This window comes from Rhea americana, unplaced genomic scaffold (assembly GCF_003343005.1).
Source record: "Rhea americana isolate MKP2758 unplaced genomic scaffold, rheAme1 scaffold_127, whole genome shotgun sequence".
NCBI classification, from domain to species: Eukaryota; Metazoa; Chordata; class Aves; order Rheiformes; family Rheidae; genus Rhea; species Rhea americana.
In genome coordinates this window covers 1,850,524-1,875,669 of record NW_028185339.1, presented here as the reverse complement: position 1 = coordinate 1,875,669, position 25,146 = coordinate 1,850,524, and the positions used below count along the sequence as shown (strand labels likewise).

Genomic DNA, 25,146 nt, shown 5'->3' with positions numbered 1-25,146 from the left:
CTATTTACAGCGGTATCAGACTGAGTGACGGGGTGATCAGTAGGTGTTTTTTTTTTTTTTTTTTTTTTTTTCCTCCTACACACCGTGGATAACCTACTTTTCTGCACACACACACACACAAACCCCCCTGCCATGAGGAGGGAGGCATTTCACGGCACCCGCCGAGCAGGAGCTCGCAAGCGCTTCCCGCCTCCTCAGCGCTTCCCGCCGGGCGCCGGCCGGGGACGCCGCCGGCCGCGCACAGGCCTCCCGCGGGAGCGCAGCGTACACAGCGCCTCTGTCTACACGTGCGGGTCAGGGGCAGCCGGCGCTGCCGCTTACATCACACCTCAGCAGCGCGTTACGAGCTCCAGCACTTTACACTTGACTTCGGCTCCGCGCGGGGCGTTGCGGACCTGCCGCCGCCGCGCGGCCCGGAACCTCGGGAGGCGGAACCCGCGTTCGCGGCTCCGCGGGGGAGCGCCGGAAGGGGTTAGCGAGCGCGCGCCCCGCTCATCATGGCGGCCGCCGTGGCGGGCCCACGTGGACGGGGCGCCGCGGGCAGCGAGGAGGCGGAGAGCGGTAACGGGCGGGCGCGGGGCTCCCTCTCCCCTTCTCCTTCCCCGTCCCCCTCCCCGGGCCCGCGTTCGCCCGTGGCTCGCCGCTGGGGCTCGCCTGAGCGAGCTGCCGCGGCGTGGCCGGCGGGCGGTGCTCGCCGCTTGGCTGGCCGGCGCGGGTCCCTGAGCGAGTGGAGGTGTGTGTAATTTTCCCCAGCGCAGAATCAGGGCTTTTTATATTGAAACTGTGCCCAGAGTGAACCTTTGAAACTCAGAACATCGCTCCAAGTGGTTCTTCTGAGAGAATTCATCAAGTTTACGTTAGTTTGGCGTACGTGTGCGTCCTTTCTTGAGGGATCATCGGACATACTCAAAATATGTCTGGCTGCTTGTGGAGGCCTTGTTCACCTTTCTGTAACTGGTCAAAGTCCTGCTCGTCTTCCGCGGTGTTTTTGGTCTGGGGCATTAGCCTCCTAGCTAGCTCTACTGGCTGAGGCAGTGATATAAAGAAGAAAGTTAATGTATGCTTTTGGAACTTTCCTTCTTTTTTTCCAAGCCTGTAGTGGTTTTTATGGCTGAGGCAGTTGTTCCTAAACAGTGTGCGGAGTTCAGGCTCAGACTTCAGGCAGAGGTTAGATTTGGTATGTATAGGAAGCCACAAATGTGAATTAATTCGTAATTTTAAAACAGGATGGTGATATTCTAGTACAGACAAGGATGGGGCTGAAAACTTGTCAAGTTTTGTTACCTGTGGATCTACTTCTGTGCATCCAACAGTTTGATTTTGACTTCAGAAATCAGGGTATGGAGACATATAGGGTGAAGACAACGCAGCTTTTAGTGACTGAGTGTGTTGAATGAATTTTCCACTTCTAGAATTCCCTTTTATAGTAAGGGCTGTTACAAAACCCAGTAATTCTTGCTCTGTGTATCATGACCATATTTGTACTTTAAAGTCTAATATGAACACAAAGTGCTAAAGCAGTTAAGGGTAGAGTTATCATACTGTATATGTGTGTATATGTAAGCCACAAGTATTCAGTAAGTATTTCTATTCTGCATATGTGATATAAACGTATAGCCTTGCTTCTTTTCATAATGATAACCAAGTGCCTTCCCATCCTCTGATGTCTGGGCCTTAGAGGCTTAGTTTTAAATTAGTTAACATGATTGGTTTGCTGCTAGTTTGTTTTATTGCTGATTCAAAAAGACAAATGGAAAAGGCAGCAAAATGAGTTAGAATGGCCACAGATTGTGCTTATGCTTGTAAAGTAAATAAATGCACAATTGATTAATAATGAAAGAGAAGACAAGACTATCAGTAATGCTGTCAGCATAGGTTTATGGAAAATAGATTTCAAGCAGTCCTGATCTCTGTCTCTTAACAGTTTGGTTGATAAAGGAAATTAAATGGTGGTAGTTAAAAAAAACAATGTTAAAAATGTTAAAATGCTAGATTCAGTAGAACATAACATTGTGATTTTAAAATATTTTTTCTCATGTCGTGTGAGAGTGTTAGATAGATAGACTAAAACCAGTCAACTAATATGTCAAGATCACTGGAGAATTGTCTCCTTGCTGGTGGGATTGTATAGTCAGTACCCAGCCTGATTCTATTTGTCACTTGCTTCAGGGACTTGAAGGTGCATGTAAAATAATTGATTAAAAATGTGTGAGTGATACAAGTATTAGTAGAATGGTGGCTAGTAATGTCAGGACACTTGTATGTACTTTTTTTCATTATGTGGTAAGATGGGTCCTCTGAAACAGCCAAATGTGTTTCAGTACATCCTAAACTTGAGCAAGGCTCATTCCAGTTAATCACCCTCACAGCTGAAGATCTTACTTTTGCTGTTTGACCCACTGAGCAGACTAATGAGAGAACATTCCTTATGGAGATTTCAGTTTATGTCTGGCTGGCTGTTCTCTCATGTGAACATTGCTCTTGTGTGATTCCAAAGTCCAATATTTTTATTGCTTTCTTTTGCACTTTTAAGAAGGTGGAGGAATGAAATCTGAGTGTTTATGCGTGCATAGTGCCTCTGGCTACTTTTGAGATACCTGACAACTGTCTTAATTCACAAGGTGTTCTCTTTCTGTGTACTCTTTCTGCTTTGTTGATCATATTTTACTGGCTTTATTTTTGTTGAGCAAGCTTTGTTTTTTTTGTAGGATATGTCCACCCTACGTTCAGGTTTGGCTATATGCATTTAAACACTAGGTGTCAGTGTTGCAGTTTGTATGCAAGTATGTATGGACATACATACATTCATAAATATGTGTTTGCGTATTTATGTATGCATACAATTTATAGGGTTTTTGTACTGAAATCTTTTATTAGAAACCTAGATTTTGATGTTGAATCATCAAAATACTCGTTCATCTAATAATAAATTACCAAGGCTGTCTTATCCCTTTTACTCAATCCTTTTTACCCAACCTCAGTCGCTTTCAGTCGCTGAGAGGAGCAAACACTTGCACTGTATACTTTCTAATAAATTCATTACTGTGGTGCATACTTTCTTGGGCACTGTCTTGAGGAGTCAGATATAACAGCAAGCAATGCATGGGCCTGAACTCTGGTAACATTTGCACATGGAGGAAATTCAAGTAGTGGTGGGTTCTCACTAGAAAGAAGAAATTCTGATACCTTTTTTGCTTTCTTTCCCTAGGTTCTGAGTTAAGCTCAGGACTCCCTGAAGACAGCTACTCTTCAGGAGGTGAAGCCCTGGAGGGTGATGATGAGGATGAAACGGCAGCTGTTGGCAATGTGTTGGAAGAGCCTTCGAGTTCGAAAGCTGGCCCAGGTGCAGGCTGGGCAGATGCCATGGCAAAAGTGCTCAACAAAAAGATTCCACAAAATAAGTCCATCATCTTGGCCAAGAGTAAAAAACTGGAGAAAGAAAGAGAAAAGGAAAAACAGGAAAGATTGGAGAAGAGGAGGAAGGTGAGAAAGACAAAGTATTTCCCTGTACAATCACAGTCAGATGAGGATGTGCTCAGGATACCCTAAGCAGAGATTTGGGAGAGCACTCAGAGGTTTTCCCTCAGTTTTGGAGTCTCTTCCTGATCTCAAGTAGCTCCCTCAATTTTGGAGTCTCTTCCTGATCTCAAGTAGCTTGTGTTTTTTGACCTTCCAGGCAGGCATGCTGTAAGGCCTTTACCCTTACTGTTTTTTTTCTGGGCCATCATACAGGCTCATCTTTGGCAGCAGGACTGTTGCAGTCAGTTTTACTCTCAGCTTATGGTATTTTTGCTGTTTAGGAAGTGAAAAGCAGTTGCTTGAAGCTCAGTCTCCTCATGGCTACTGTTAATCTAGGGCATAAATGCCTTTTTGGGCATTACAAGTGAAAATTATTCTGTCTTTCTGTCATAGAAGGTGAGAGGAAGAAAGGCTAGAAAACTGCTTTCTGTTAAATTCTGGTATGACTTCCAAAATCAAAGGCCTCTGGCTTGAAATTACAGTAATCTTTTATATGCTTGTGAATCACTATGTTTACTCCCCTCACTGATTTTCCTAATAGCAGTTTTTATTACTATGACCATGTTCTCAATTACTTACGATTCTGAAACCATTATGAGGAAAACAAAACTATGTTGACAATTAAGTGGTTTGTGTGTTTTTTGGTGGAAGTTGAATTCCAGGCTATTACTGATGTCTTTTTTTAGGCTAAAAATATATAATTACTTCTAATGTGTCTTCTTACCAGTTCTGTTTTAATGGGATAACCAGCTTATCTATCTGATAGTCTGGGACATACTGTGGTTAGGCCATAGCCTGCCTTTTAAATACAGAGGACTGCAGTAGGGCATTTATTCATTTGTGGTTACCTATGGTTTCATCGAGCACTGCAAAGCAGAGGTGGGCTGCAAGGCTCTAAACTGATTTGTTCAACCTTAAAAATATCTTGAAAACAGTCTGCCTTTTATTAATTTCTTGCTGATGGAAGCTAGAATAGGGCAGTTCTTTTGATCAAAGGCCAAAGCATGGTCATAAACTCATGTATTTGTAGTAGTCTGCCTGGAATTGTAAAGATAAGGACTCTTATAATTCCATGAAAGACTTTTTGTATAACACAGACTTAATGCAACGTTGCCATGACTAGAACACTGCTAAATTGTTAGAAGGAAGAAAAAAAAAAAACTCACCATCGTTGCCTCACTCCTGAAGCAGGGGCTGAGGAAATAGAACTTTCTACTATTGTAATGGGAATATAGAGCTGGCATTGCTGTGTCCAATGAAAATACTGGGAAAAATGATTTTTCCTGTTCTGAAGCTCATTGTTTCAATGACCAAACTGATCACTGTTGTTACAAGGCAGTGCTTCTCCAGTGGGTACTCCTTTTCATGTTTGGGTTTTATTTTTTGTAGTCTTTGCCACGTGCCATTGTTGATCACAAAGCTGTGTCATGATTAATTCAGCAGAGGAAGTAAAGTTCTTGAGGCCCCAAATGTGACATGCCTGTCTTGATAGGTCCAGGATTTTATTGTGTATAAATTGCTCTATGATCAGTTTATGAAGGCTTGGAGGATTGGGTTGAAAGTTCTCTTTAAGTAATTCCCTTGTCCCTAGCAGTCAGTGTGAAGGTGTTTGGGTTTTCCCTAGACTCCTTTTGCTTGTCTCCAGCCAGAGGTGTCACTGTGGTGTGACTCTGATCTTTTTTTGTTATAAAGGCAAATGATTGTTTGAGATTTGATAGGGGCCCCTTTTGTGTCAGTGCTAGAAACTTCCCTCAGACCCATTGTCCAGCCCTATAAAAACATTCTGGAGTTCCCCTTACCCCCAAGCAAACTGAGCTTTGATTTATCATTTTTTCCGTCTTGCTACATATTCCATCAGAGCATGCTACATTCTCAAATGCTCCATGTTCTTTCACATAACAATATTTATAACACAGCTCGATAAAAAGCGGGAGTGGGAAATGATGTGCCGAGTGAAGCCAGATGTTGTCAAAGACAGAGACAGAGAGAGAAATCTTCAGAGAATTGCCACGAGGTAAGAGGTTTTTCTTTCTTTCTTTTTCGAATGCTTTTTAAAAATAATATATTATCTTAAAGGGAGGGAAAAAAGGGGGAAAAAGCCTGCATAGGTAATCTGTTTCCAATCAGATTGAACTCTTAAGAAGTGACTAGCGGGAGCCGAGTGATTTATATACAGGTCTGCATTGTACAGTATCAAGTTCAGCAAAAGATTTCAGAAGCTTTATGAAAGCATAACAACTTAGACAAGAATGTAATATTTGCTTAGCAGAGGTGCTTTACTGCAGCACCTCACTTTGTTAGTTTTATACTTTAAAAATGCAGAACGATTGCTTTTTTTGTGTTTATTTTTTTTGTCTTCTCCATACACTTTTCACTGGACTCACTTTTCTGATGTTCAGTTGCCTATTTTAAATTACAGTGGCTTGATGTCAAAGAAGTAGCTGAACACCTCACTTGTGTTGTGCCTGCACACGCTTGTCTCCTTACAGGACTTATTCTTCTGCCCTGTCCCCCTGCTTATGCTGTTCTTAATGTCCTGTCTAAGGAATTGAACAACTAGTTGTAGGAAGAGTAACCTGCTTTTGGGGATGGCATATGCACTTGCATTAGTTTTGGGACAATGTACTGTAGTTATAGCAGGGTCTGAATAGTTACGGAGTTAAAGTGCATGAGCCTTGACCCCAGGTGCGTTTAAGTAATTTGTTACTAGTTCATAGCAGTAGTTTTGAAGGCAGATTGAAAACTGAAATCCACTTACCTTGTAGTGAATGTTACTTCTTAGCTGAGTTGAAGTTTTAAGTAACTATTTTTGGAGCTAGAAGCCTTCTAGCATCTGTGCTGAGTGGTAGCTTTGGTAGAAAGTTCACTTCTGTAAAGGCAGCCTGAAGTAACAAGTGGTGGCTTTTTCTGTTTTTGTTTCTCCCTCCTCTTTCCCCATCCCAGAGGTGTTGTACAGTTATTTAATGCTGTCAGGATGCACCAAAAGAACGTTGATGAGAAGGTGAAGAAAGCTGGGAGGTCTGACAGACAACGTGCTAAGCTGATGTCATCTGTTTCAAAGAAAGACTTCATCAATGTTCTACGAAGCATGGAAGGTGCTAAAGGAAACCAGAATCCCTCTGGAAAGGCCACGAAAAGTAAACAGGTAGGCTTCATCTTTTTGAAATAACTCATATGGGATCTTTTCCCAGTATAATTTTTATCCATTAATATGCCTGCTCTCTAGAACAGCTGTTATCCAAGTGTCTGGGGTTTTTTGGAGCCAATTGGGGATTAAGTATTTCTGAGCATGTTTTTTTTACTCTTTAGAGTAACAAAATACAGAACTGTGAAAGCTATCTTGTTGGACATCGAGTCTTGTGTATGAATAAGGTTTAGCTGTGTTTAGAAAGAGTAAGTTAGAAAAATGGGCTTTATCTTGGACTTTGTTGGTACAAAGGTAGGTAACAGAATCTGCTAGACTGTAGCAGGTTTGTGAAATTTGCAGTTTAAGCAATAATAATTAATAGCCTTTTAATACAGTAAAAGGCCTGATATCTCCTGTGGTAACTGGATTTTAGATGATATAGTGGACCTTACAACTTGGGTATATGCACAGTTCTGGGAATTTGAAACTCCCTTGTGCTGAATGATTATGGTATCTGCAACTGAAAGGCTTTGCCATGCAAGTGAACATTATGACGGAAAGAAACTGTCTTACAATGGAAAGAAACTATAATGACAGCCTATTAAGAGACATATTAAACATTATATATAGGATTTTTCTTCTCCTAATTCTGTGTACATTAGTTGGTGTGGCTGTATTGCTGATGCGATGTTTTGGAAAGAAGCATTTTAACATATTTTACTTTTTCCAAATGTGCTCAAGTGAGAAAGACAATGTTGTGGGACTCATCCAACTCTTTACTGGTCCTTTCAACTCATCAAGTAGCTCGGAGTTAAAAACAAGTTGCTTAGACCTGTTCTTTCTCATGGTTCAGAAGCTGCCCATTTTTTGAAGGGTATTTGTGTTCAGGTTTGAACTTTGTGCTTGGTAGTGGGTGGAATACTTCTGTTGGCCCAGACTCACAGCAGTTAACTAAGTGCTTTTCTGTGCCAAGAAGAAATACTTTAATCAGTTGGGAGACAACAGTTTGTCATATGTTTTTTGTTTGTGTGCACTTGGGGAGCATGCTGAAACATTGCCTGGCATGAAGAGCTCATAGACTTTTCATGCAAGTGTAATATTAAAGTATTTTTTAAATTCTTTGGATAATGAGAACAATTTAGCTTGGTGCTGACACTTTATTTCTCCTTAAATAATTCCAGCTTGCTTGTTTGGGTGGGTGGGGGTTGTGCATGTGTGGGGGTGGTTTTTAATTTTTCTTTTTCTTTTTTTTTTCCTCGGGAATAGCAGAAGAACTTGAGAGTAATGGCAGTACCTGTTACTACTACTACTGCTGTTAAAGGCTGGTCAGGATTGTTAACGTAACAACCATGGGAACTGTATATCAGCTGCAAAACCGTGGCAGACTGACATTGACTGAATAGCTGAGCAAAAATTAGGTTTTTTTTTTTTGTGTGTAAAATTTTAGCGGATAATTTTCTAATTACTAGGCCAGAAAATACAGTTTTAAAATATTTCTTTACTCTAGAACAAATGTTTGATTTTGGCAGCATCAGTACCAGCACATTTGCATTCAAGTGCTTTGGAGAAATAATGCTTTGGATACTGACTGGTTATTGGGTTTTTTGAGCATTGAGAAGTGATGTTGTCGTGTTCCCCCCCCCCCCCAAAAAAAAAAAAAAAAAAAAAAAAAAAAACTTCAAACCTGAGAGTTTTTTTGTCATGAATTTAAAGCTATACTTGCTTTTCTGGAATAGTCATGTCTGCCCATATAGACCACCCTCCTCTTCTCCTTTTCCTTTTGCAGTGACTCTTCATTCAGTGCTGAACCAAACTCTTTAAGAACTTTTTTCAAGCTGGTTTTAATCCACCTTATTTTCTCTTGAGAACACATCTTACCAGTTTAGCACGCTCCTGTTCTCTTGCTTGTTGATGCCTGAGGTTGAGGCCAAAATCCGATCTTGAGTCTCCTCCTCAAAATTGTACAATCTGCCACTGAACACTACTGCTGGCTTCCTGCATCGTATCTTTGCTTCTTGGTCTTTGTGGGTTTTTCAGAGGGTGGGAAGCAGGGGTAAGGCTGATCTCTGAAGAGTTAGTGAATTTCTTAGAGCAGGAGTCCAGTAGGTTGTTTGTATCATACCAAGGTGTRGGATTTTTTTGTTTTTGTGTTGATTTTTTTATTTTTGTAGCGCCTGTTTTGGTTTTAGCACTTGAGTAGGGTGTACTTTTTTTTTAAAGAAAGAACATATTTATTTATTTCAACATAAACAATGGAAGAGATGCCAATCCCAAACTCTAGGCACCCTGCCATCAATTAAAATACAGTCCAGAACAATAAAAATACTACCCCACCCACGTAAAACAAGCAGTCAGCAAGAAAAATAGGAGAATAAAGTTTTCCCAGTGAAAGCAAACCTTTCTTTGTCCAAGCCTTGTGTTATGCAAAGGAGCCAACTGTATTTGTGAGACTGGTCAAATACTTTTTTTCGCTCTCTACGGTGGTATATGAGTGCAAGATTTGCTGCCATGTTTTTTAAAGGGTGATGACTTCTTCCCAATATGTTGAAGAAATCCCTTATAAAGCTCTATTGTGGTGGTTTATTTAGTCGTGTGTGTGTATATATATATGCATATAAAAAAGAAAGTATGTGCTCTGTAAAAGCCCATCTCTAGCATTGAGAGAGATACTTCACTTTAGCACAACCAACTTCTAAAATTCTTTTTATGTTAGTTTCTTCTGTTAATGGGAAAAACAGACAACCTGTGTCCTTGCAGGGGATCTTGTATGCTTTTTAGCCATTGGCCTAAACAGCCAGTACAGATATGAAAGAAAGAGTATTATGCTGTAAAAAACTTATTTTTCCAGCTGAAACTATTGCCCTCTTTCAGGTTCTGTGTGCCCAGACGAGAGTAATTACTTTTCTGAGATAGTGCCAAAAGCTTTGTCTTTCATATCATTAACTGTTTATCAAGGTATTTCTTAATCCTTGCTGAGCCAGCTGACTTGTGTAATATTTTTCCCTGTTTTTTTCCAAGGTATTGTACACAGTGCTTGCCTCTGGGTAAAATCATTTGATTTCCCTTCCCCTGCCCTCATCTGAAAACCTTTCGATGTGGGAGAAGAATGCAATAATTTAAAAATACCACTGGTTTGTTGTTTGTGTTTCTTTCTTTTTTCTTTTTTAATAGCATTTGTCAGGAGATGGAAGGCATTTCAGGTCTTGTTTAACATAATCCTTATAGAGCCAGTTTTCAGTTCAATATGTGTTGATTGTATCTTGCGACTGCTCACCTGTAAGATTCCTTAAGAAATGCATTTTTAATCTACTGGTTTAAAAAAATGTATATATCAGAGATGCTGTCTTTCCAGTCCTGCAGGCTGAAGTCAGCTTTATGACCATAGAAGAAGCACAGCAGTTGGTGGTGGCGGTTCCTTGCACTGCCCCAGTGCAGCTCTGTTGTACTTTTTTTTTCTTTCCTATGGAGATAAATTCCTTTCTTTTTGAATAACCTTTCAGACAATTGCTTCTGAATGACATCACAGGACCTAAGATAGGTGACATTTTTGTCATGGACAATTCTTTCTTATACTGGCTCTGAGACGACTAATTTCTTTTCTGTAGTCTGTCAGCTGTTCATCTGACCTGAGCTGGAACTAATTGGAACAGGTGATCTGAAGTTGAATGATAATGAATTACAGATTGTGATAAATCCTTATTAGGAAAATATTTTGCTCTCTAGCACCTCCTTTTCTATTTTTAATCCTTAATTAGAGAAACAAGAAACTCCCTTCCTACACAGAGTTTTTCTTTTTCTTACCATGGTATGTCTCAAGGATAGATTTTAGTATGTGATTGTAGTGAGGCTAATTTCAGTTCTCATACCTGTTACTCTCAGGTTATGTTAATATACGTAACATATTCCAGTTTTAATGAAAGCCCAGTGCTCCAATGAAAGTCCAAGACTCCAATAAATTAGATTAGACTCAAGGGATGCTTTAAGTATCTTTAACAAATTTCTGGGCACTGTTAGTATTATGGCTTAAGGAAGTAACTTTGCTTCCAAGGTTGAATGAGACTTCTGATCTCTCAGACCTGTAGAGACATGTTGACAGATGTAGTGAATTATATGAGGACTGAAATCTTAACTGTATGAAAACAAAGCAATTTAGAGTTAACATTCCCAGGGCACACTCAACTCTTCTCCCTCGCTGCTTGTCAGTTCCAGCAGGGTCATTCATTACGTGGTGTCAGCAGAAGCACCAAAAACTCTTATTCTTGGCTTTTCACTTATCATTTGTGTTGATCCCTGTAAAACATTAGTGGATGATAAAATAAATAGCTGGAGTGAAAATTACAAATATTCTTTGTGATAAGCATAGTCTGCACTCCTAAACCTTTAATTTTGAATCTTCTGAATTACCCACGTTTGTTTGAACTTGTAAGTTTTCTCATTCCAAATCTACTGCAGAGCATTTAAATGGTGGAAACAAGAGCAAGATTTTCCATTCTGCTTCAGTTACTATGAGCCAAACCTTGCAAGATTACTTTTTTTATAAACTTTACTGCTGACTGTATGACTATAGAAGTACAATTTGATTCTCATGCTGAGATAGTAGCTAGAAAAAAGAATTGTTGTATTGGTCTAAATAGTATCTACTCTAAAATAATTTATTAAGAGGAGGAAAGATTGGCAGAAAAGAATGCAAGTGCTGTTTCACATTGCCTGTTAGTCATATAAGACAGTGCTTGCTCTCAAGCTGGACTGAGAATTGAAGTAATTTTCTAGCTGAGTTTCTTCTGACTAATGTGTATTTTATGAATGAGCATGGTGTTTGATAACTAAGTAAAGTGCAGATGATTAGAGTCAGGTTGGCTGTAGATGGTTTTTTTATTCATAACATTTTAAAACTCCATAAATGTTTCAGTTCTAAGTGGTAGTTTCAAGACTGTTCAAGGACAGAAGTGCTGCACTTCTGACTTTTACTCAGACTGATCATGCTGGGATTGCAAGAAGTGGAATGGGAGCTTTTATTTGTCGAGTTAGATGAGGATATAAGTGTATCTTCCAGTTGAAAAGTTAGATCTGTTTAAAACCTGTGGCTCTGCCTTCTTTTTCTCACAACTGCAATAAGTAGTGGCCATTGGCATGTCATTCTACTTTTTTTTTTCAGTTTCCATAGTACAGAAATGTAAAAAGCTTGATTATTTTCATCCATACACCTGTTTGGATGGACGAGAATGCGAACAACTGCTTCAACCAGCTGTAGGAAATATTTTATTTCTGAAGTGTGATTGAAAGCATAGATTTCTCCTAGCAACTTTTGTAAAGTGTACCAACACCTCTTTTAATCTTCAAAGGAAATTTTTATCTCAACAGGTGATAATGACATTGTAGATTGGAAGAGTAGTAGTAGTTTATTACTACAACTGTTGTGTGCTGACATCACAGGACTGGTTGAAAGAGTGACTACACACATGTATTCCAGCAGATTGGAAGGGGCAGCCAAATATTAATTTAGTTCAGCTGTAACCAGAGTAGACTTGTTCTCCTGAATTTAATAAGCGTCTTCCCACTGCATGCACAGAAATTTTAATTTGGATTTTTTTATGAATCCTGTATTTGTAGCTATATTTCCCAAATGTGTATACTGTCTTGAAGGCCACCTCCTATATGCTTGGGTGTTTTTAATGTAACTTTTTGTTTTTGTCTCAATAGTTGTTAATTATTCAGTTACACATTGTGTTCTAATTTTCTAATTTAAATCTGTGTGGATAAATATTGTACAGGCTACCATCAGATTGCTGTATCCTAACTTCCTTACATTCTTTAAGGTAAAGGCTAGTTGTATGGTTTTAAAAGTTTATTGTTAGTAACCTTTTTTTTTTTTTTTTTAATCTGTTCACAAGAAGACAGTCGCTCAGCCAATTTGGGTCATTTTGCGGGACTGGATGTTTAGATGTAGAAGTTCATTTCCCTATCATCTGAGTTAGCAGCGTAGCTGGTAACAGGCATCTCTGGTTACATGGAAATGTTCGTCTTTGCCAGTGTTACGTGTGTCTGATTGTTAGATGTCGAGACCTTGATGGTATGAGTTCGGCTCCAGAATAGAGGAGCGAGGGCTGAGTAACAGCAGTATCTCACCAAGTTCACCTTCCTTTTCCCTGTGTCCTTATCTCCAGGTTTCCCCTTCTACTCTACTCTTCAGTCTCCTTTGGCCTCTCTTCTGTTATACTTAATTAGAAGTCAGAAAGGAAAAAGGGTTGTTTTTGCTCACTTTACACGAACCTTCTTTATCCTTTTCATGTTTTGTGTTCTTGTCAGCTTCTTTCCCATGGCAGTGCAGGATTAAGCATGTCGTATGTTCAGTCCTACGCTCTGATGCCTGACGCTAGAGTGACCCTTCGAACTAATTGTGCAGAAAGATGACCTGCTCCCGTGTTGTCAGCATGATCAGTGAACAGTCCAGTTTAATGCAGTCTTTTAAGAGATGTAGATAGTATGTGGTCAGTGAGAACAGATTTTTTTTAAAGAGAATTTAATTGCTGAATGCCTCGCATATCTATACTGAACATATATGACCTGAGGTTTGGAGTGAGGGAATCCCCCCAGATCTGCAAAGATGTACGTGAAGATCGCAAAAGGCACATTTCCAACTGCAAAATAAGTTCTTAATATTTAAGTCACAAAAATGAATGACAGAAAGTTTTCATGGATATGAAAAGAATATATATAAGAAATCCATTTTTCTTTCTTTTTTCCTCCTTAGAGCTGTTGTTTTAGGTTAATCTCATCTTGAGAAAGGTTGTGTTTTTAATTCAGATTTCCCCAAAACCTTCAGCCTGAAGCAGATGACTTCATTGGAAAACTTCAGCCTGAAGGAGTTGAACTATGGGCAATTTTATAACTGAATGCAGGTCTAATGATTGAAATGTTAGAAAACATTAAGAGTGCTCTATCAGCTCTAGCTATAGTATTTGAGAATAACTTGCCTTCCTGTTTGATCAGGAGTGCATGGGCAACTGTGGTATTACCCTGTTTTTCCCAGATGATGCTGCCAGGCTGTTTTTCAGCAAAACTATGTCTAAAACAAGCACAGGGAGGGTTATGTTTGTGCATCTTGTAGTGTACATGTGATCATCTTTTGATCTTCCTGTAACTACACAATGCACAGACACCTAAAATGTCTAATCCTATTAGAATTGCCTTATTGAAGTCTAAAACTATGATCTGCAGAGTTATTTTTCATGGAAATTTGTCTTAAGTTTAATCTGTGACTGATTTACTGACTGAAGGCGTAATAGCTTAAGATGTGAAAGTCAGTAGAGCTGGGGAAACTTTTTTTTTTTTTTCCTGTTCCTTTTGAATCTTTCAGGTCATTATTCTTCTGGGGACCTTTCACTTTTTCCAAATCTCAATTATTTCAAATATTTATTTACAAAATTCCCTAACTATCAAACAGCTGATTACCTGGTTGCTCCAAAGTTTGTTCTGACCACTGACTGAACTCCACTAATTAATAATTAAGTACTTCTGGTTATTGCTTATAGACTTATGTAACTGAGTCAATTTAAGAGTTTCAACCAATGCTATTCCTGAGTAAATGTAGTTAGAGAAAATATATCTAAACTTTTCGTAAAGTTTGTATAGCAGCAGTTCTCTTCTGGAAGTAACGAAGGGTGATGTTTGTCTGTCTGAACAAGTTTGTTTTCCCCATTTAAGCACTTTCTATTGTAAATTACCTTGAAAAGTGATTCCCTTACTTTGAAGTTTTATTAAGGTATAAAATACTCTGGTTTCCAGAGTGCTGAAGATGTGTATTGGAAATGGCCTCTTTGCACACCTACTCTTCTGTCTATCTTGCTAGAGTTCAGGAGTGATGGATCAAATTAGAAGAATGGCAGAGGGTTGCTGACTTTTTTTTTCCCTCATAGAAGAATTTTGTTTTTTAATGACTGTTTCTGAAACTCACTGACAGCTTTAAACTGATATTTAAGGTGATTTATTTTTTCTGGTTTTGTTTATTTGCTTTTTGAACATACTGTTACTGCAAGTAATACTAAAAAGTCGTCCTTTAAAGATCTGACCTCTTTTCCATTTGCTTTTGAAGTGTTCTGTGTATGACCTTTCCTGGCTTCAGCAGGCATTGTGAAAAACCTGTGCAGAAACTCTGAAGGAGAAGGAAGGGTAGGCAGTGAGGAGAAAAGATAGTTTGATGGTAAGATAAGAGATTGGGATCATGGGTATGTTGTATAGTCTTTCTTAGTTTTAAACTGCTTTTAAAAAAACATCTGGAGGAGAATTTAACCAGTTAAGCTGCTTAGTAGTTATACAGACTTCAGTAAATATGCAAAAGTTAATTCACTGTGTATTTTTTACTCCTCTTCTGTCTCCCCAGTTTTTTGGATCACTGCATTTGTTTCAGGACCCAAGTGGAAGTCCTGAATCAGAAAGAGGAGGCTGTTGTCCCACTTGTTCCTAATCAGATACGAGATAACTTCTTAAGTGCTAGAAGTGACGAAATTTTGTCATTACTGTAGCCTTCATTGTTTAAGACAATCTTTTGCAGCTCACTTTGCTCTACCTCTTGCTGAATCGTGATGAAAAACAGTGGATGGTTAGAGCATCACCTGTAGGAAATAACCTTTATCACATACATGTCTTCCAGGTACGGTTTAAGGGCTGGGGAACTGGATGACTTGCAAAAAGAATGTTGTGGGTCTAGGTAACATGCAGGGTGAGAGCTCATCCTTACTTCATAATTCTTTGTTACTGCAGGAAATACACATAAAGAAATGTAGAACCAATTAACTGATAGAAACCATTTTATCACTTGTGGAAAGCTGTGCAGAGTTCCTTTCTGAGCTGAAATAGTAAGTTCTTCCCTCCTTTACTTTGAATCACATTTTTCCAAATAGAGAGGTTCTTCATTCACTGTTTTCCTTTTAGGAGTATTGATGAAAGCTGCCAATAAGACAGAGTCCATGCAAGTTTGCTGTTGGTTATTAACCCATATTAGCTCACGTTTTTGATATGAAATAAAAAGGATTTGGCAGACTGCTCTTAGCTGAGGCTTGGGGTTAGATTGCATTAGAAAAACCTATTCTTTCTAAAGAACAGCCTTGGTTTTTTTTAGGTCAGGATTAAGATTCTCAGTGAAGCATTGTGGCTACCTTAAACCTTACATAGTTTATGAAGAAGGGTTTGTCACAGAATTACACAGTGGTTGAGGTTGGAAGAGACCTCTGCAGATCATCTAGTCCAACCCCCTTGCTCAAGCAGGGTAACCTAAAGCACATTGCACAGGATCATGTCCAGGTGGGTTTTGAATATCTCCAGAGAGGGAGATACACAAGCTGTCTGGGCAACCTGTTCCAGTGTGGGTTATGATTCAAGTGCTTTGAATACCATAACTTTCTATACAAATTGTCTTCTGATAAGGAGTGGAAGTATAACATGTAGTAGTTTAAGTATAAAAATCTTGATCAGAGACTGTTTTTAACCACAGTGCTGATTGGGTCTTTGTGTAAAGAATTCTTTGATCTAGGTGCTGTGCAAACAGTATCAAAATTGTCCTTGCTCTAAGGACCCTGTGGTTCAAGTGGATGCAAGCTGTATGGAGACTTGTAGATGAAGAAAAGCGTTGGGGCATCAAGTGAATACCAAGACAGCAGTGGTCATATGCTAGGGAGTGATTCACTCCTGGTGGTGTAACTGCTGATAATTAAGCATTGCAAATGTGAAGGTGAAAACATAGATGGAGATGATTGTTTTTACAAAAGAAAAGAACGACTGTGACTGAAAACGAGCTGATATGGCATACTGAAAACGTTATCTGAAAACTTGCTATACAAATGTGTTAAGTGATAACCTAGTATGAGGAACGTGTTCTTTCTGTCTGTATCTTTTCTGTAATAATTTGCGGTCTGCTGTGAAGTAACTTCTGTTCCATACCTACTTAAAAAGTACTCATTTGTGGGTGGCTGGGAGAAATGCATAAGTGGCTGTGAAGTCACGAGTTGGAAGGAGATAGTCTTACTATATTTCTTCAAACACCTTTGAGGTTTCTGTTTCAATTGTGTAGGTTTGAAGTCGATTATATTCCTTTGAAAAGTGATGTGCATAGATGCATGCATTCTGGAAGGGGTACGGTACTATATGGAACAACAAATAGAAGGCTTTTGCTGTGAGTATCCCCCTGTAGTAAAACTTTGATACCTTTCATCATCACTTAAAAACAGATGTAATGAGCATCTCAATGCCAGTATGGCCAGACATTATCTTGCAGCAGTGAGCAGTAAAATTCCTTGTGTAGTGGAAGGATTTGTGAGATGGTTGCTATCAGAACCTGGAGCACAGCAAACACTGAAAACTCCAACACTTCCTGTGTTCAGAAGGGCCCCATCTTGCACTTGAATTTTTAAAATAGATTTTTTTTTTCTGGCAGAAATACCAATTTATGAGGTTTCTAATGGATCAGGGTTAAAGAAATCTGCTCTCATAAGTGTTTTCTGTTATGTTTCTTTGTAGTTAAGTATTTAATAATGATGTTATCGGTCTTTCTTCTTTGTTTAAGTCCAAATGAATGTTTATTTTTAGAATTTCTGTAATTCAGTTCTGACCTTTCATGGGTTGGTGTGTGTTTAAGCCTCTGCATGCCAACCCAAAACATTCCTTCTCATTCGCACATTCCCAGTTGTAGTAAACCCCAAAGGAGGATGTGAGGATGGGGAGATGCCTCATGCGGGTCATTAAGTTCTGGGTGGTCTTCTGGCTGTGCTCGAAACGAAAATCAATGTTTGTTGTGCTTCCATTGTCTTGTAGTAATAATTCCAGTGCTTTACTTGCAAAGACGTTTGAGCAGGAACAGCAGGATTCAAAACACACTGTAAAAAAAAAAACTGTTTGTTTACTAGAAATGTTAGTATGTTTTCTTGTGTACACAAGAGACCCTGTGGTTCACACTGTGAATAAATCTCCTGTGCTGCTGTTGATATCCACAAGTATAGTGTCACTTTAAGTATTCCAAGGCAATTGAGTTTAGTCACTCAAATTCCTCGTTTAGAGAGGAGATGTAAGTATGTGTTGAATGACTCTTACCTTAAGGAATAACTGATTTGCAGAGTTACTGGAGCAGAAGAGACCTCTGTTGTGCAAATTGTGCATTCCATGAGTTTGAAAATGCTTTCCAAAATCCAGTAAATGTGTTGGTATGAAACTTTGGCTCAGAGGTTCAAGATAGTTGCAGGTGTAGAGTGTAGTCGCTGTTTTCAGGCTTGTGGCTTTTTGTCCCTTCAGGATAAGGCTTATAATTGAGATGATATTGTCATTCAAATCAGTTAAAGCTGCGAGCAGTGCTAATGATTAAACCAAAGTACGATTTTTCTGATAAAAGTCTTTACACTCAGTTTCTACTTAAATAGCTGTTTTAGATAGTAGGGGCTGCATTTTTTTATAATTTATTTCTTGCAGCCTAGTGGAAGCTTTTCTCTTAGCTTGGGAAGCTGGATATGCCTGAGAACACGTCTCAGGGTAATATGTTTGTTCATGGTGTTTGTCGTCCATCCCCTTCTCAGTGCTTCCATATGGAGGCTTCACAGACCTCCTGGCATCCCTGCACTGGTTCTGTTGAGGAGGTTTTAAACCAGCTTGCTTGGGAAGGGGCTGCAGAATAGCAATAGTCATTTGCAGAAAGGTGCAGGCTGCTAGGAAAGGGCAGTTGTCAGATGTACGTGAGAAGGCATTTTCAGCTCCTTCGTTGTCACCAAAAGCCTCCCTGTATTTGAAGCTCTCAAATGGCTGTATTGAGCAAAATGGAGGAAACTGGGCAGGCAGTTCGAATTAATTAGACACGTTGGAAATGTTTTCTCAAGACTCTAAAATTGTTGCTTTGGAGATATTTATGTTAGAAATTCCTTCCTTGACAGGTACAAATAAACGCTTATTGTATGTGATGGTAAAGAGAGATGCCCCTGCAAGCTCTGGCAGTTTATCCTGTATATGGATCGAAGGCATGTGAGCCCAGAGTGCTGGTTGTAATTCTTAGTTTTGAAAAATGTTCATTTATTAATACCCCACAGTTACTGTGTCTTCTAGTTACAGATAGACTGTAGGGGAATGTAGGTATTTTTTTCTGTTTTGCACATGAAGAAACTGAGGTATGTTAAAGTGGCAAGTTGGGGGAAAGCAGAGTAAAATGCTGTTTTTAATCTATGTCCTGTTTTCAGACATATTTTTTAATACTATGAAGCAGTATAGGACTTCTGTCTACTTGCAGACAGGGCTCTGAAAAGCTCTGGCAAAATTTGCCGCTCTGGTTTTAGGAATTTGCTGTCCCAGTAAAGCAGCAGAGGGAAATGACGATGTAGTGTGACTTAGACACATAGGACTTAAGCTTTCAAGGCAGGTAGGTTTGAGCTAGGGCATTGGTTTGCAGACTGATGCAGCTGATGTGCAGTTACACGTTTGCTTCTGCTACAAGGGCAGTAGCTTTCAGAAGCGCCCGTGCACTCTGCAGCAGCTCCTGCGTTGCACTTGGTAAATCTCAGTTCGGAATGGTTACTGTGACTTCATTTAGCAAGAGTGAATTACGTAGCTCCAAACTTTTACTGTGGTAAAAGGAACGGGCCAACACAAAGTTATTTAATTTCCTAGCTCTAGTATTTCGAACTGAATGGTTACGTAGCTGTTGCTGGTGCCATGGGGCCTTCACAGATCAATTACTTCAGAAGCATCTAGGAGACAGCTCCAGCCTGGATCCTAAGAACACATCCTGCAAGCAAGTTTTCTCTGTGTGTCAGCCCTGAGCTTTGTTTGTTTTCTTAGGACTTATCTAAGAAATAAAGGTCATCTTCTCCTGGTGCAGATTTTTGCAGGTATGTCTTCAAAGCAGAATCAGTTTAGGAGGAATGTCCCCACTTCAGACACTTGCTGTGCCAGATTGAACTGATGCTGTTATAGCTTAGGTGACACACCAAGCAGTCAAGGTAGTGTCTATTTTTATTTTCCTCTTTTCAATTTGACTGCTAGTCTGTCTTAGCGAATGAGTATCTGCACTAAAGTATCCACAACATCAAGTTGTTTTCTGTCTTACTTCAACTTACTTCAACAATGCATCACCCTATATCAGTGATAAAAATTCTGAGACATTTGAGGAACTGCTTCTCCCTTACCTCCTATGCCTTTTAAAATAGGTTATCGCACCTTCAGGCAGGGAATTAATCCATTCAAATGTATTTTTAAAGCAGGAGGAGAGTATTTCACTCTTTATCTTGCTCGAGGGATCCCACTTTATTTAGCAGCACACACTAATGTTTATGTAGCCTGTTTTGTTTTCATTTTGGGATGTTCAAAGGGGACTTCAGTGTTGTAGTGAAATGTGGGAGATGTGGATGAACAGCTGACTGGAAACTCAAAGTAGTTGTATGGAATGAAAGCTAGTTTATTTTCCAAGTGCCAAGAATCAGTTTTGTTTTATTTAGATGAACTAGATTATGGCATTGAAAAGCCAAATACATTAACATTCTTAAAGTAAGCTGGGAAGTGATATTACAGTTGAATTAATTGTTAATTATACATAGAGTCTTGTTGCATATTTTGTTAAGACTTTAGGAATTTTTTGTGATACAGAAAACTAGAGTAGTTTTTATTGTAGGGGAAAATAGAGCAGTAAATGAGTTAAGAACAAAGATACTAAATGTGAGTTTTCATTCACTTGGCAGCATGCTTAAAATTGGTTAAATATTTGCTTTCAAGCATTTAATCTCCATCTTTCAGGCATAGGCATGCTGCCTCTGTCTTTCTCCCTAGTGCTTATGTAAACCTCTGTTCAAACTTTGCGCCACATTACGTAGTAGGTAATGCTGTGTCGGATCAGCATCCCTCTTTTGTTGAGGTCCTGCTTTTGTCCTGTTGTTCAGGACTAATCTCTTGCTAAATATAAGATTACAATGAATTTGAGCATGAGCATTGGGCTTTTCTAAGTTCGAACACTTCCTTGTCACTGTTGACAATAACATACTGCTTCTGTCTTTTTTCTTCTTTAAAAAAAAAAAAAAAAGAAAGTCTACATGTGTGGAAAATCATGGAGTGTCTCTATTTTTTTCTGATTATTATTTTACATTTTGGAAGAAGATAAAAAAATAGATTTTTTTTAATGAAAAGAGATATCTGGATATCCATTTGGATATTTCAAGTTTTACTCTGCCACATTTAGACAGTGATAATTTTTAAGAGGGCTATTTTTTTTTTTAAAGAAAAAAGACTGATTGACTTCAGTAATCTTTTTGGTCTCTCTTTGAAAAGGTGAATGTAGTATAAAACAACTAGAATACAGTTACAAGAACAGAGTATTTTTGTTTTTGTCCCTCATTGTAGTACTGGCATTTCCACTGATACAGGTTATTCCCACGTGGACATTCTAAGGTCTCTCTAGGGACCTTATGTTTTCCACTTTTAATTCCCGTTTATTGATTACTCTGCCTTAGATGCTTTCAGCCTTTACTGGGTATAGCATTTGAAGTCAAGTGCTGCAAGAGTGAAAGTGGATAGGAGCTGCTGTCCTGGGGAAGAAGGGTATTGTTATTTTTTTCTATTGCTGCTGGAGATGAGAGAGAGTTACCCTTAGGAAGAGGCGTTAATGAGAGCAGCTGAGAGATGAAAACAATCCAACACAGTACAAGCATCTTTATCCTATTTTGTGAGAATAATCATCTTAAAAGAACTGTAGAGCAAGTCACATCTCTAAATGATTGTTCCTGTTTTGAATGGCTGTTAAAAATAAGTCTTGTCTGGCAGACTTCTTGCACTCACATAGCTTCTGTTGGTGTGTTATGTTGTGTTAGATTTATAGTGATAGATCTGCATTTTCTATTCCTTATTTCTCTTGCTGTTTAATTCTTTATGCTGCTTTCTCCCAGAGACTGCCTGAATATAAGCCTAATATGTTCTAATGTATTGCATATTTGCAGGAGTACAGATTGATTATAATAAGAAAACTTATTTTAACCAGCTGAAAAAAGAACATGGAAACAGAACAGTCATTGCTTATGGGTATGCTTTACAAAGAAAAGGCATGAACTAAGTCTACAGCGATCCCCTTTACTACAGTTTTTGCATCTAGTAGTCAAAGCAATGTCAGCAAAGACATCTTTGAGGGGCATTCCTGTTTCAATTACTGCTTTCTGATCAAGCAGTACTAACGCAGAAGGATGCCAAACGGATTATCCCCATCCAACATCAGGGCTGGCAGTTACTTAAACTGTGAGTCAGTTGAATCCTGTTCTTTTGAGCAGGGAGAGCGGGAAAAGCCCTCACTATCTGAGATGCCTGTACAATTCTGTTTGCAAAGCCCTGCAAAAGTGAATTATTTTTTCTCCACTGCATCTGATTACTGTTCGGTAGAAAGGTTCTTCTTTACTGGACACTGAGCCATGTTGTTTCCTAGAAATGTTTTGCTACGAGGGCTTAAACCTCTGAAATACTCTTAGTACATGGAACAGTTTATGGAACAGAGTATTTTCCTACGTTAAGAATGTGGGAAATGTTACACATAAAGACATGTAACATTAAGAATGTAGGAATTACTTCACAGTGTTCTTTAAAACTGTTGCCACAGGATGGGGCTGTTGCACTGCCCAAATACCTTCTGTCACTTTGAAGAACTGCAGCCTAGCAATGTTTTCAATGGTAACCTATGCTCCTATTGCTTTTCTTTATTATTCACCAGTCCATGTAGTGTGGCCTCAGTTTGTCCACTTTCAAGAAGTAGGAAATTTGGAATAAGGTGCTGTTGGCTTGCTGAGTGTAGATCAACTTTCAGTTTCTTTTAGAGGCAGCTTTGCACCATATGACAAGCCCAGGTAGTGAGGTAATAATCCACATAAAGGGGATTTGGTTCACATATCGCAAAATATGTTAAATATTAAATTTTGGGTTTTTAAGCCTTTATTAAATCCATATTTGTGTTGTAGAAATATGCCAAGAACTGTTCTAATGAAGCAGCACCTGGGGGTTAATAAATGATATCATGAATCCATTTTGATTGCCAAGAAAGATTTTAATAAAAGACGCCATGCCCAAGGTTGACTGTTTCATCCGTGAGCAATAATTATTTTGTTTCCATGTTCTTTTATTGGTTGATTTTAAAAAGTTTTCTTATTAGCATCATTTTCTATTCCATATTTCTACATCAATTTGCATAAATAGCTAGCCCTCAGTGTGTCTGTCAATACAAATTTTGAAAGTGTAAGACGTTAATTTTGTTGCTTGAAGAACTTCCATCTTCCACTGCCACCTTTTTGCATTCATCTCATCTCCCTCTCTTCCCCTCAAACATTTAGGGTGAAATGAAGTCTGAAGAGGGGCCAGAATGGAATATACTCCGTGATGACTTCATGATGGGAGCATCTATGAAAGACTGGGACAAAGAGAGTGATGGAGAGAGCAATACTGAACAAGGAGATGGTCTGAAACAAGACAGTGACTGATGAATGAAAGTGAAAGCCATTCAAGATAATGTTTTATCTTCTTTGTTTGGATAAAAAGTCAACATTCTGTGAATGTACAACACTTGGAGGATGTCTCTCCTTTTTTTTAAAGAAAGTAGAGACTCGCACAAGTTTGGGGTGCCTTTTCTCCTCCACTTCAAACTTTTATTTAATACAGCTTCATTAACTATACTGAAATCCTGAAATATTTTTCCAAAACATGTATAATTTTCAACATATTTCCAAAACATTTGTACAGTCAAAATAGTGGCACCTGCCCAATGAAAGATAGATTTTTGCCAAGGTCATTAAAAGTTTATACATTAGTCATGGCAATTGATGTATTAGTGCGCCTGCATTTCTAAATCAGTGTTGCACTTTGAAAAGTTGTTAGCAATTCGCAATAGAAATGGCTTACAATAAATATAGAAATGCCGTCACCTTGTAAATTTATCGGACTCCTATAGAGTCTTTATTACTTTGGCCAGAAAAGGTTTTGTAGATAATAAAGAAAAGTAGCCATTAATGTGATAGTTCTGCTTTTGGAACGTTAGTTTGAATGGAGATAACTACGGAAATACAATTGTAAAAAGAGAGACTTGACTCTACTGATTGGTTTTGTATATATATTTTATTTCCATTACAAGTCTGAAGTTATATATCTTAATAGACTGGTAAGAGAGGAAACAATAGTCATTGCTCTTGTTTTTATTTTGGGGAGAGATGATTCTAGCAATGCTGAATAAAATTGTATTTAGTGTTGCTCCATTTGGAATTCTGGCGCTCTGTTTTTTTCAGTAAGAAACTGAACCTATGAGATGCATCTTTTGGTTTAGTCAACTATAAGGCTAATTCTCTAGATCATTAAAGGGTTTAACAAAAGACCTTCTCAGTGTGTACTGTGAGAGTACAAAACTTTGGAAGATACAACACTAGTGGCTTTGTTTAAACTACAGGAATTTCTCCGAACTGGTTTTCTGGTTGTGAAAAGGCAGAAGTTAACATATGTAGTACTACTTATTATATATAAGCACATTATATACAGTATGTAGAAGGAATAACATTGTGGTTAAGGAGTTTTAAATGCGAAGCTGGGGCTGAATTCTGTTTGTTTCTCTGTTTCAGATTGATTGTCTTATATTGTGTAGTTTCTTTTAACTTTACTATCTCAGTTCCCCATTTACTATATAAAGATAATGCTTTACTGCCTGTTAATTGATATTTAAAATACATAATACTATTCTATCTGATTCTACAGTTTTGTCGTTTATAGACTTCTCTTTGTACTTGGTTATATGTAGGATGCTATTAGGAGTGACTTGCTCTTAAATTTTCACCCTTTCAGTTTCATTGAAATGTGTCCCAGGACAGTGGATTTAGATTTTCAAACTAATGCATTTGTGGATGGGAGGAGAATGAGATTTGTGTGTATTTCAGAATAAAAGCTACAAAATCGTAGAGAGAAACTCATCCTAACAACTGGCAATAGTTGTGTTATCACTAGCCTATTCATCTGGTATATATTGTAGCATAATTCTTTGAGGAGAACTCAAAGCTAACTGCAGAAATGTTTAGATTTTCAAGCTGTTTTGAGTGTTAAACATACTTGATATCTGAGGAGACATTAGTTTGTGGCCTGATATTTATTATCACAAATGAAGGCATACACCCAAAATATCAAGTGGCAAAACCACAGAGTTTGACATATGGTTATCCCAGCTTCTGAAGGTTAGACATCTGTATAACTGTTCAACTACTAGAATTGGCATCTCATTAGTGCAATACAAAAATATACTGTGATGAATTCTGAGTCTATAAAATAACCCAGTAGTCTAATTTGGTATTGCTTTTTTTTTCCTGCAGAATTTAGTTACTTTTTGTGAAAAACTGCATGAGCAGCCTTAAATCTACAGTTTTACAGAGTGAAAAAAATACTGAGGATGGTAACTGGTGACTCTGAAAATACTCTGAAATTTTCTTAGCTCTTCTAGGTTTATGAATTTTCTTTTTGCATTTTTGCAGTAATGTTTT

General features: G+C 38.5%; 1 protein-coding gene across 1 annotated transcript; it reads left to right on the top strand.

Moving 5' to 3' along the window:
- The first annotated feature begins 441 nt into the window (after nt 1–441).
- On the top strand, nt 442–23,883 carry RRP15 (ribosomal RNA processing 15 homolog). The gene is made up of 5 exons (XM_085326083.1): nt 442–561; nt 3,209–3,483; nt 5,436–5,533; nt 6,463–6,664; nt 22,969–23,883. The coding sequence occupies exons 1-5, from the start codon at nt 498–500 to the stop codon at nt 23,113–23,115; spliced, it is 786 nt and encodes a 261-aa protein (XP_085182209.1). The 5' UTR covers nt 442–497; the 3' UTR covers nt 23,116–23,883.
- Nucleotides 23,884–25,146: the final 1,263 nt, after the last annotated feature.

Excerpts from the sequence above, each read along its gene's own strand:
- RRP15 (XM_085326083.1), top strand. The coding sequence starts at position 498 with ATGGCGGCCGCCGTGGCGGGCCCACGTGGACGGGGCGCCGCGGGCAGC. Across the intron at positions 3,484-5,435 it reads GATTGGAGAAGAGGAGGAAG|CTCGATAAAAAGCGGGAGTG; the intron begins GTGAGAAAGACA and ends TTTATAACACAG. Across the intron at positions 6,665-22,968 it reads AGGCCACGAAAAGTAAACAG|GGTGAAATGAAGTCTGAAGA; the intron begins GTAGGCTTCATC and ends TCAAACATTTAG.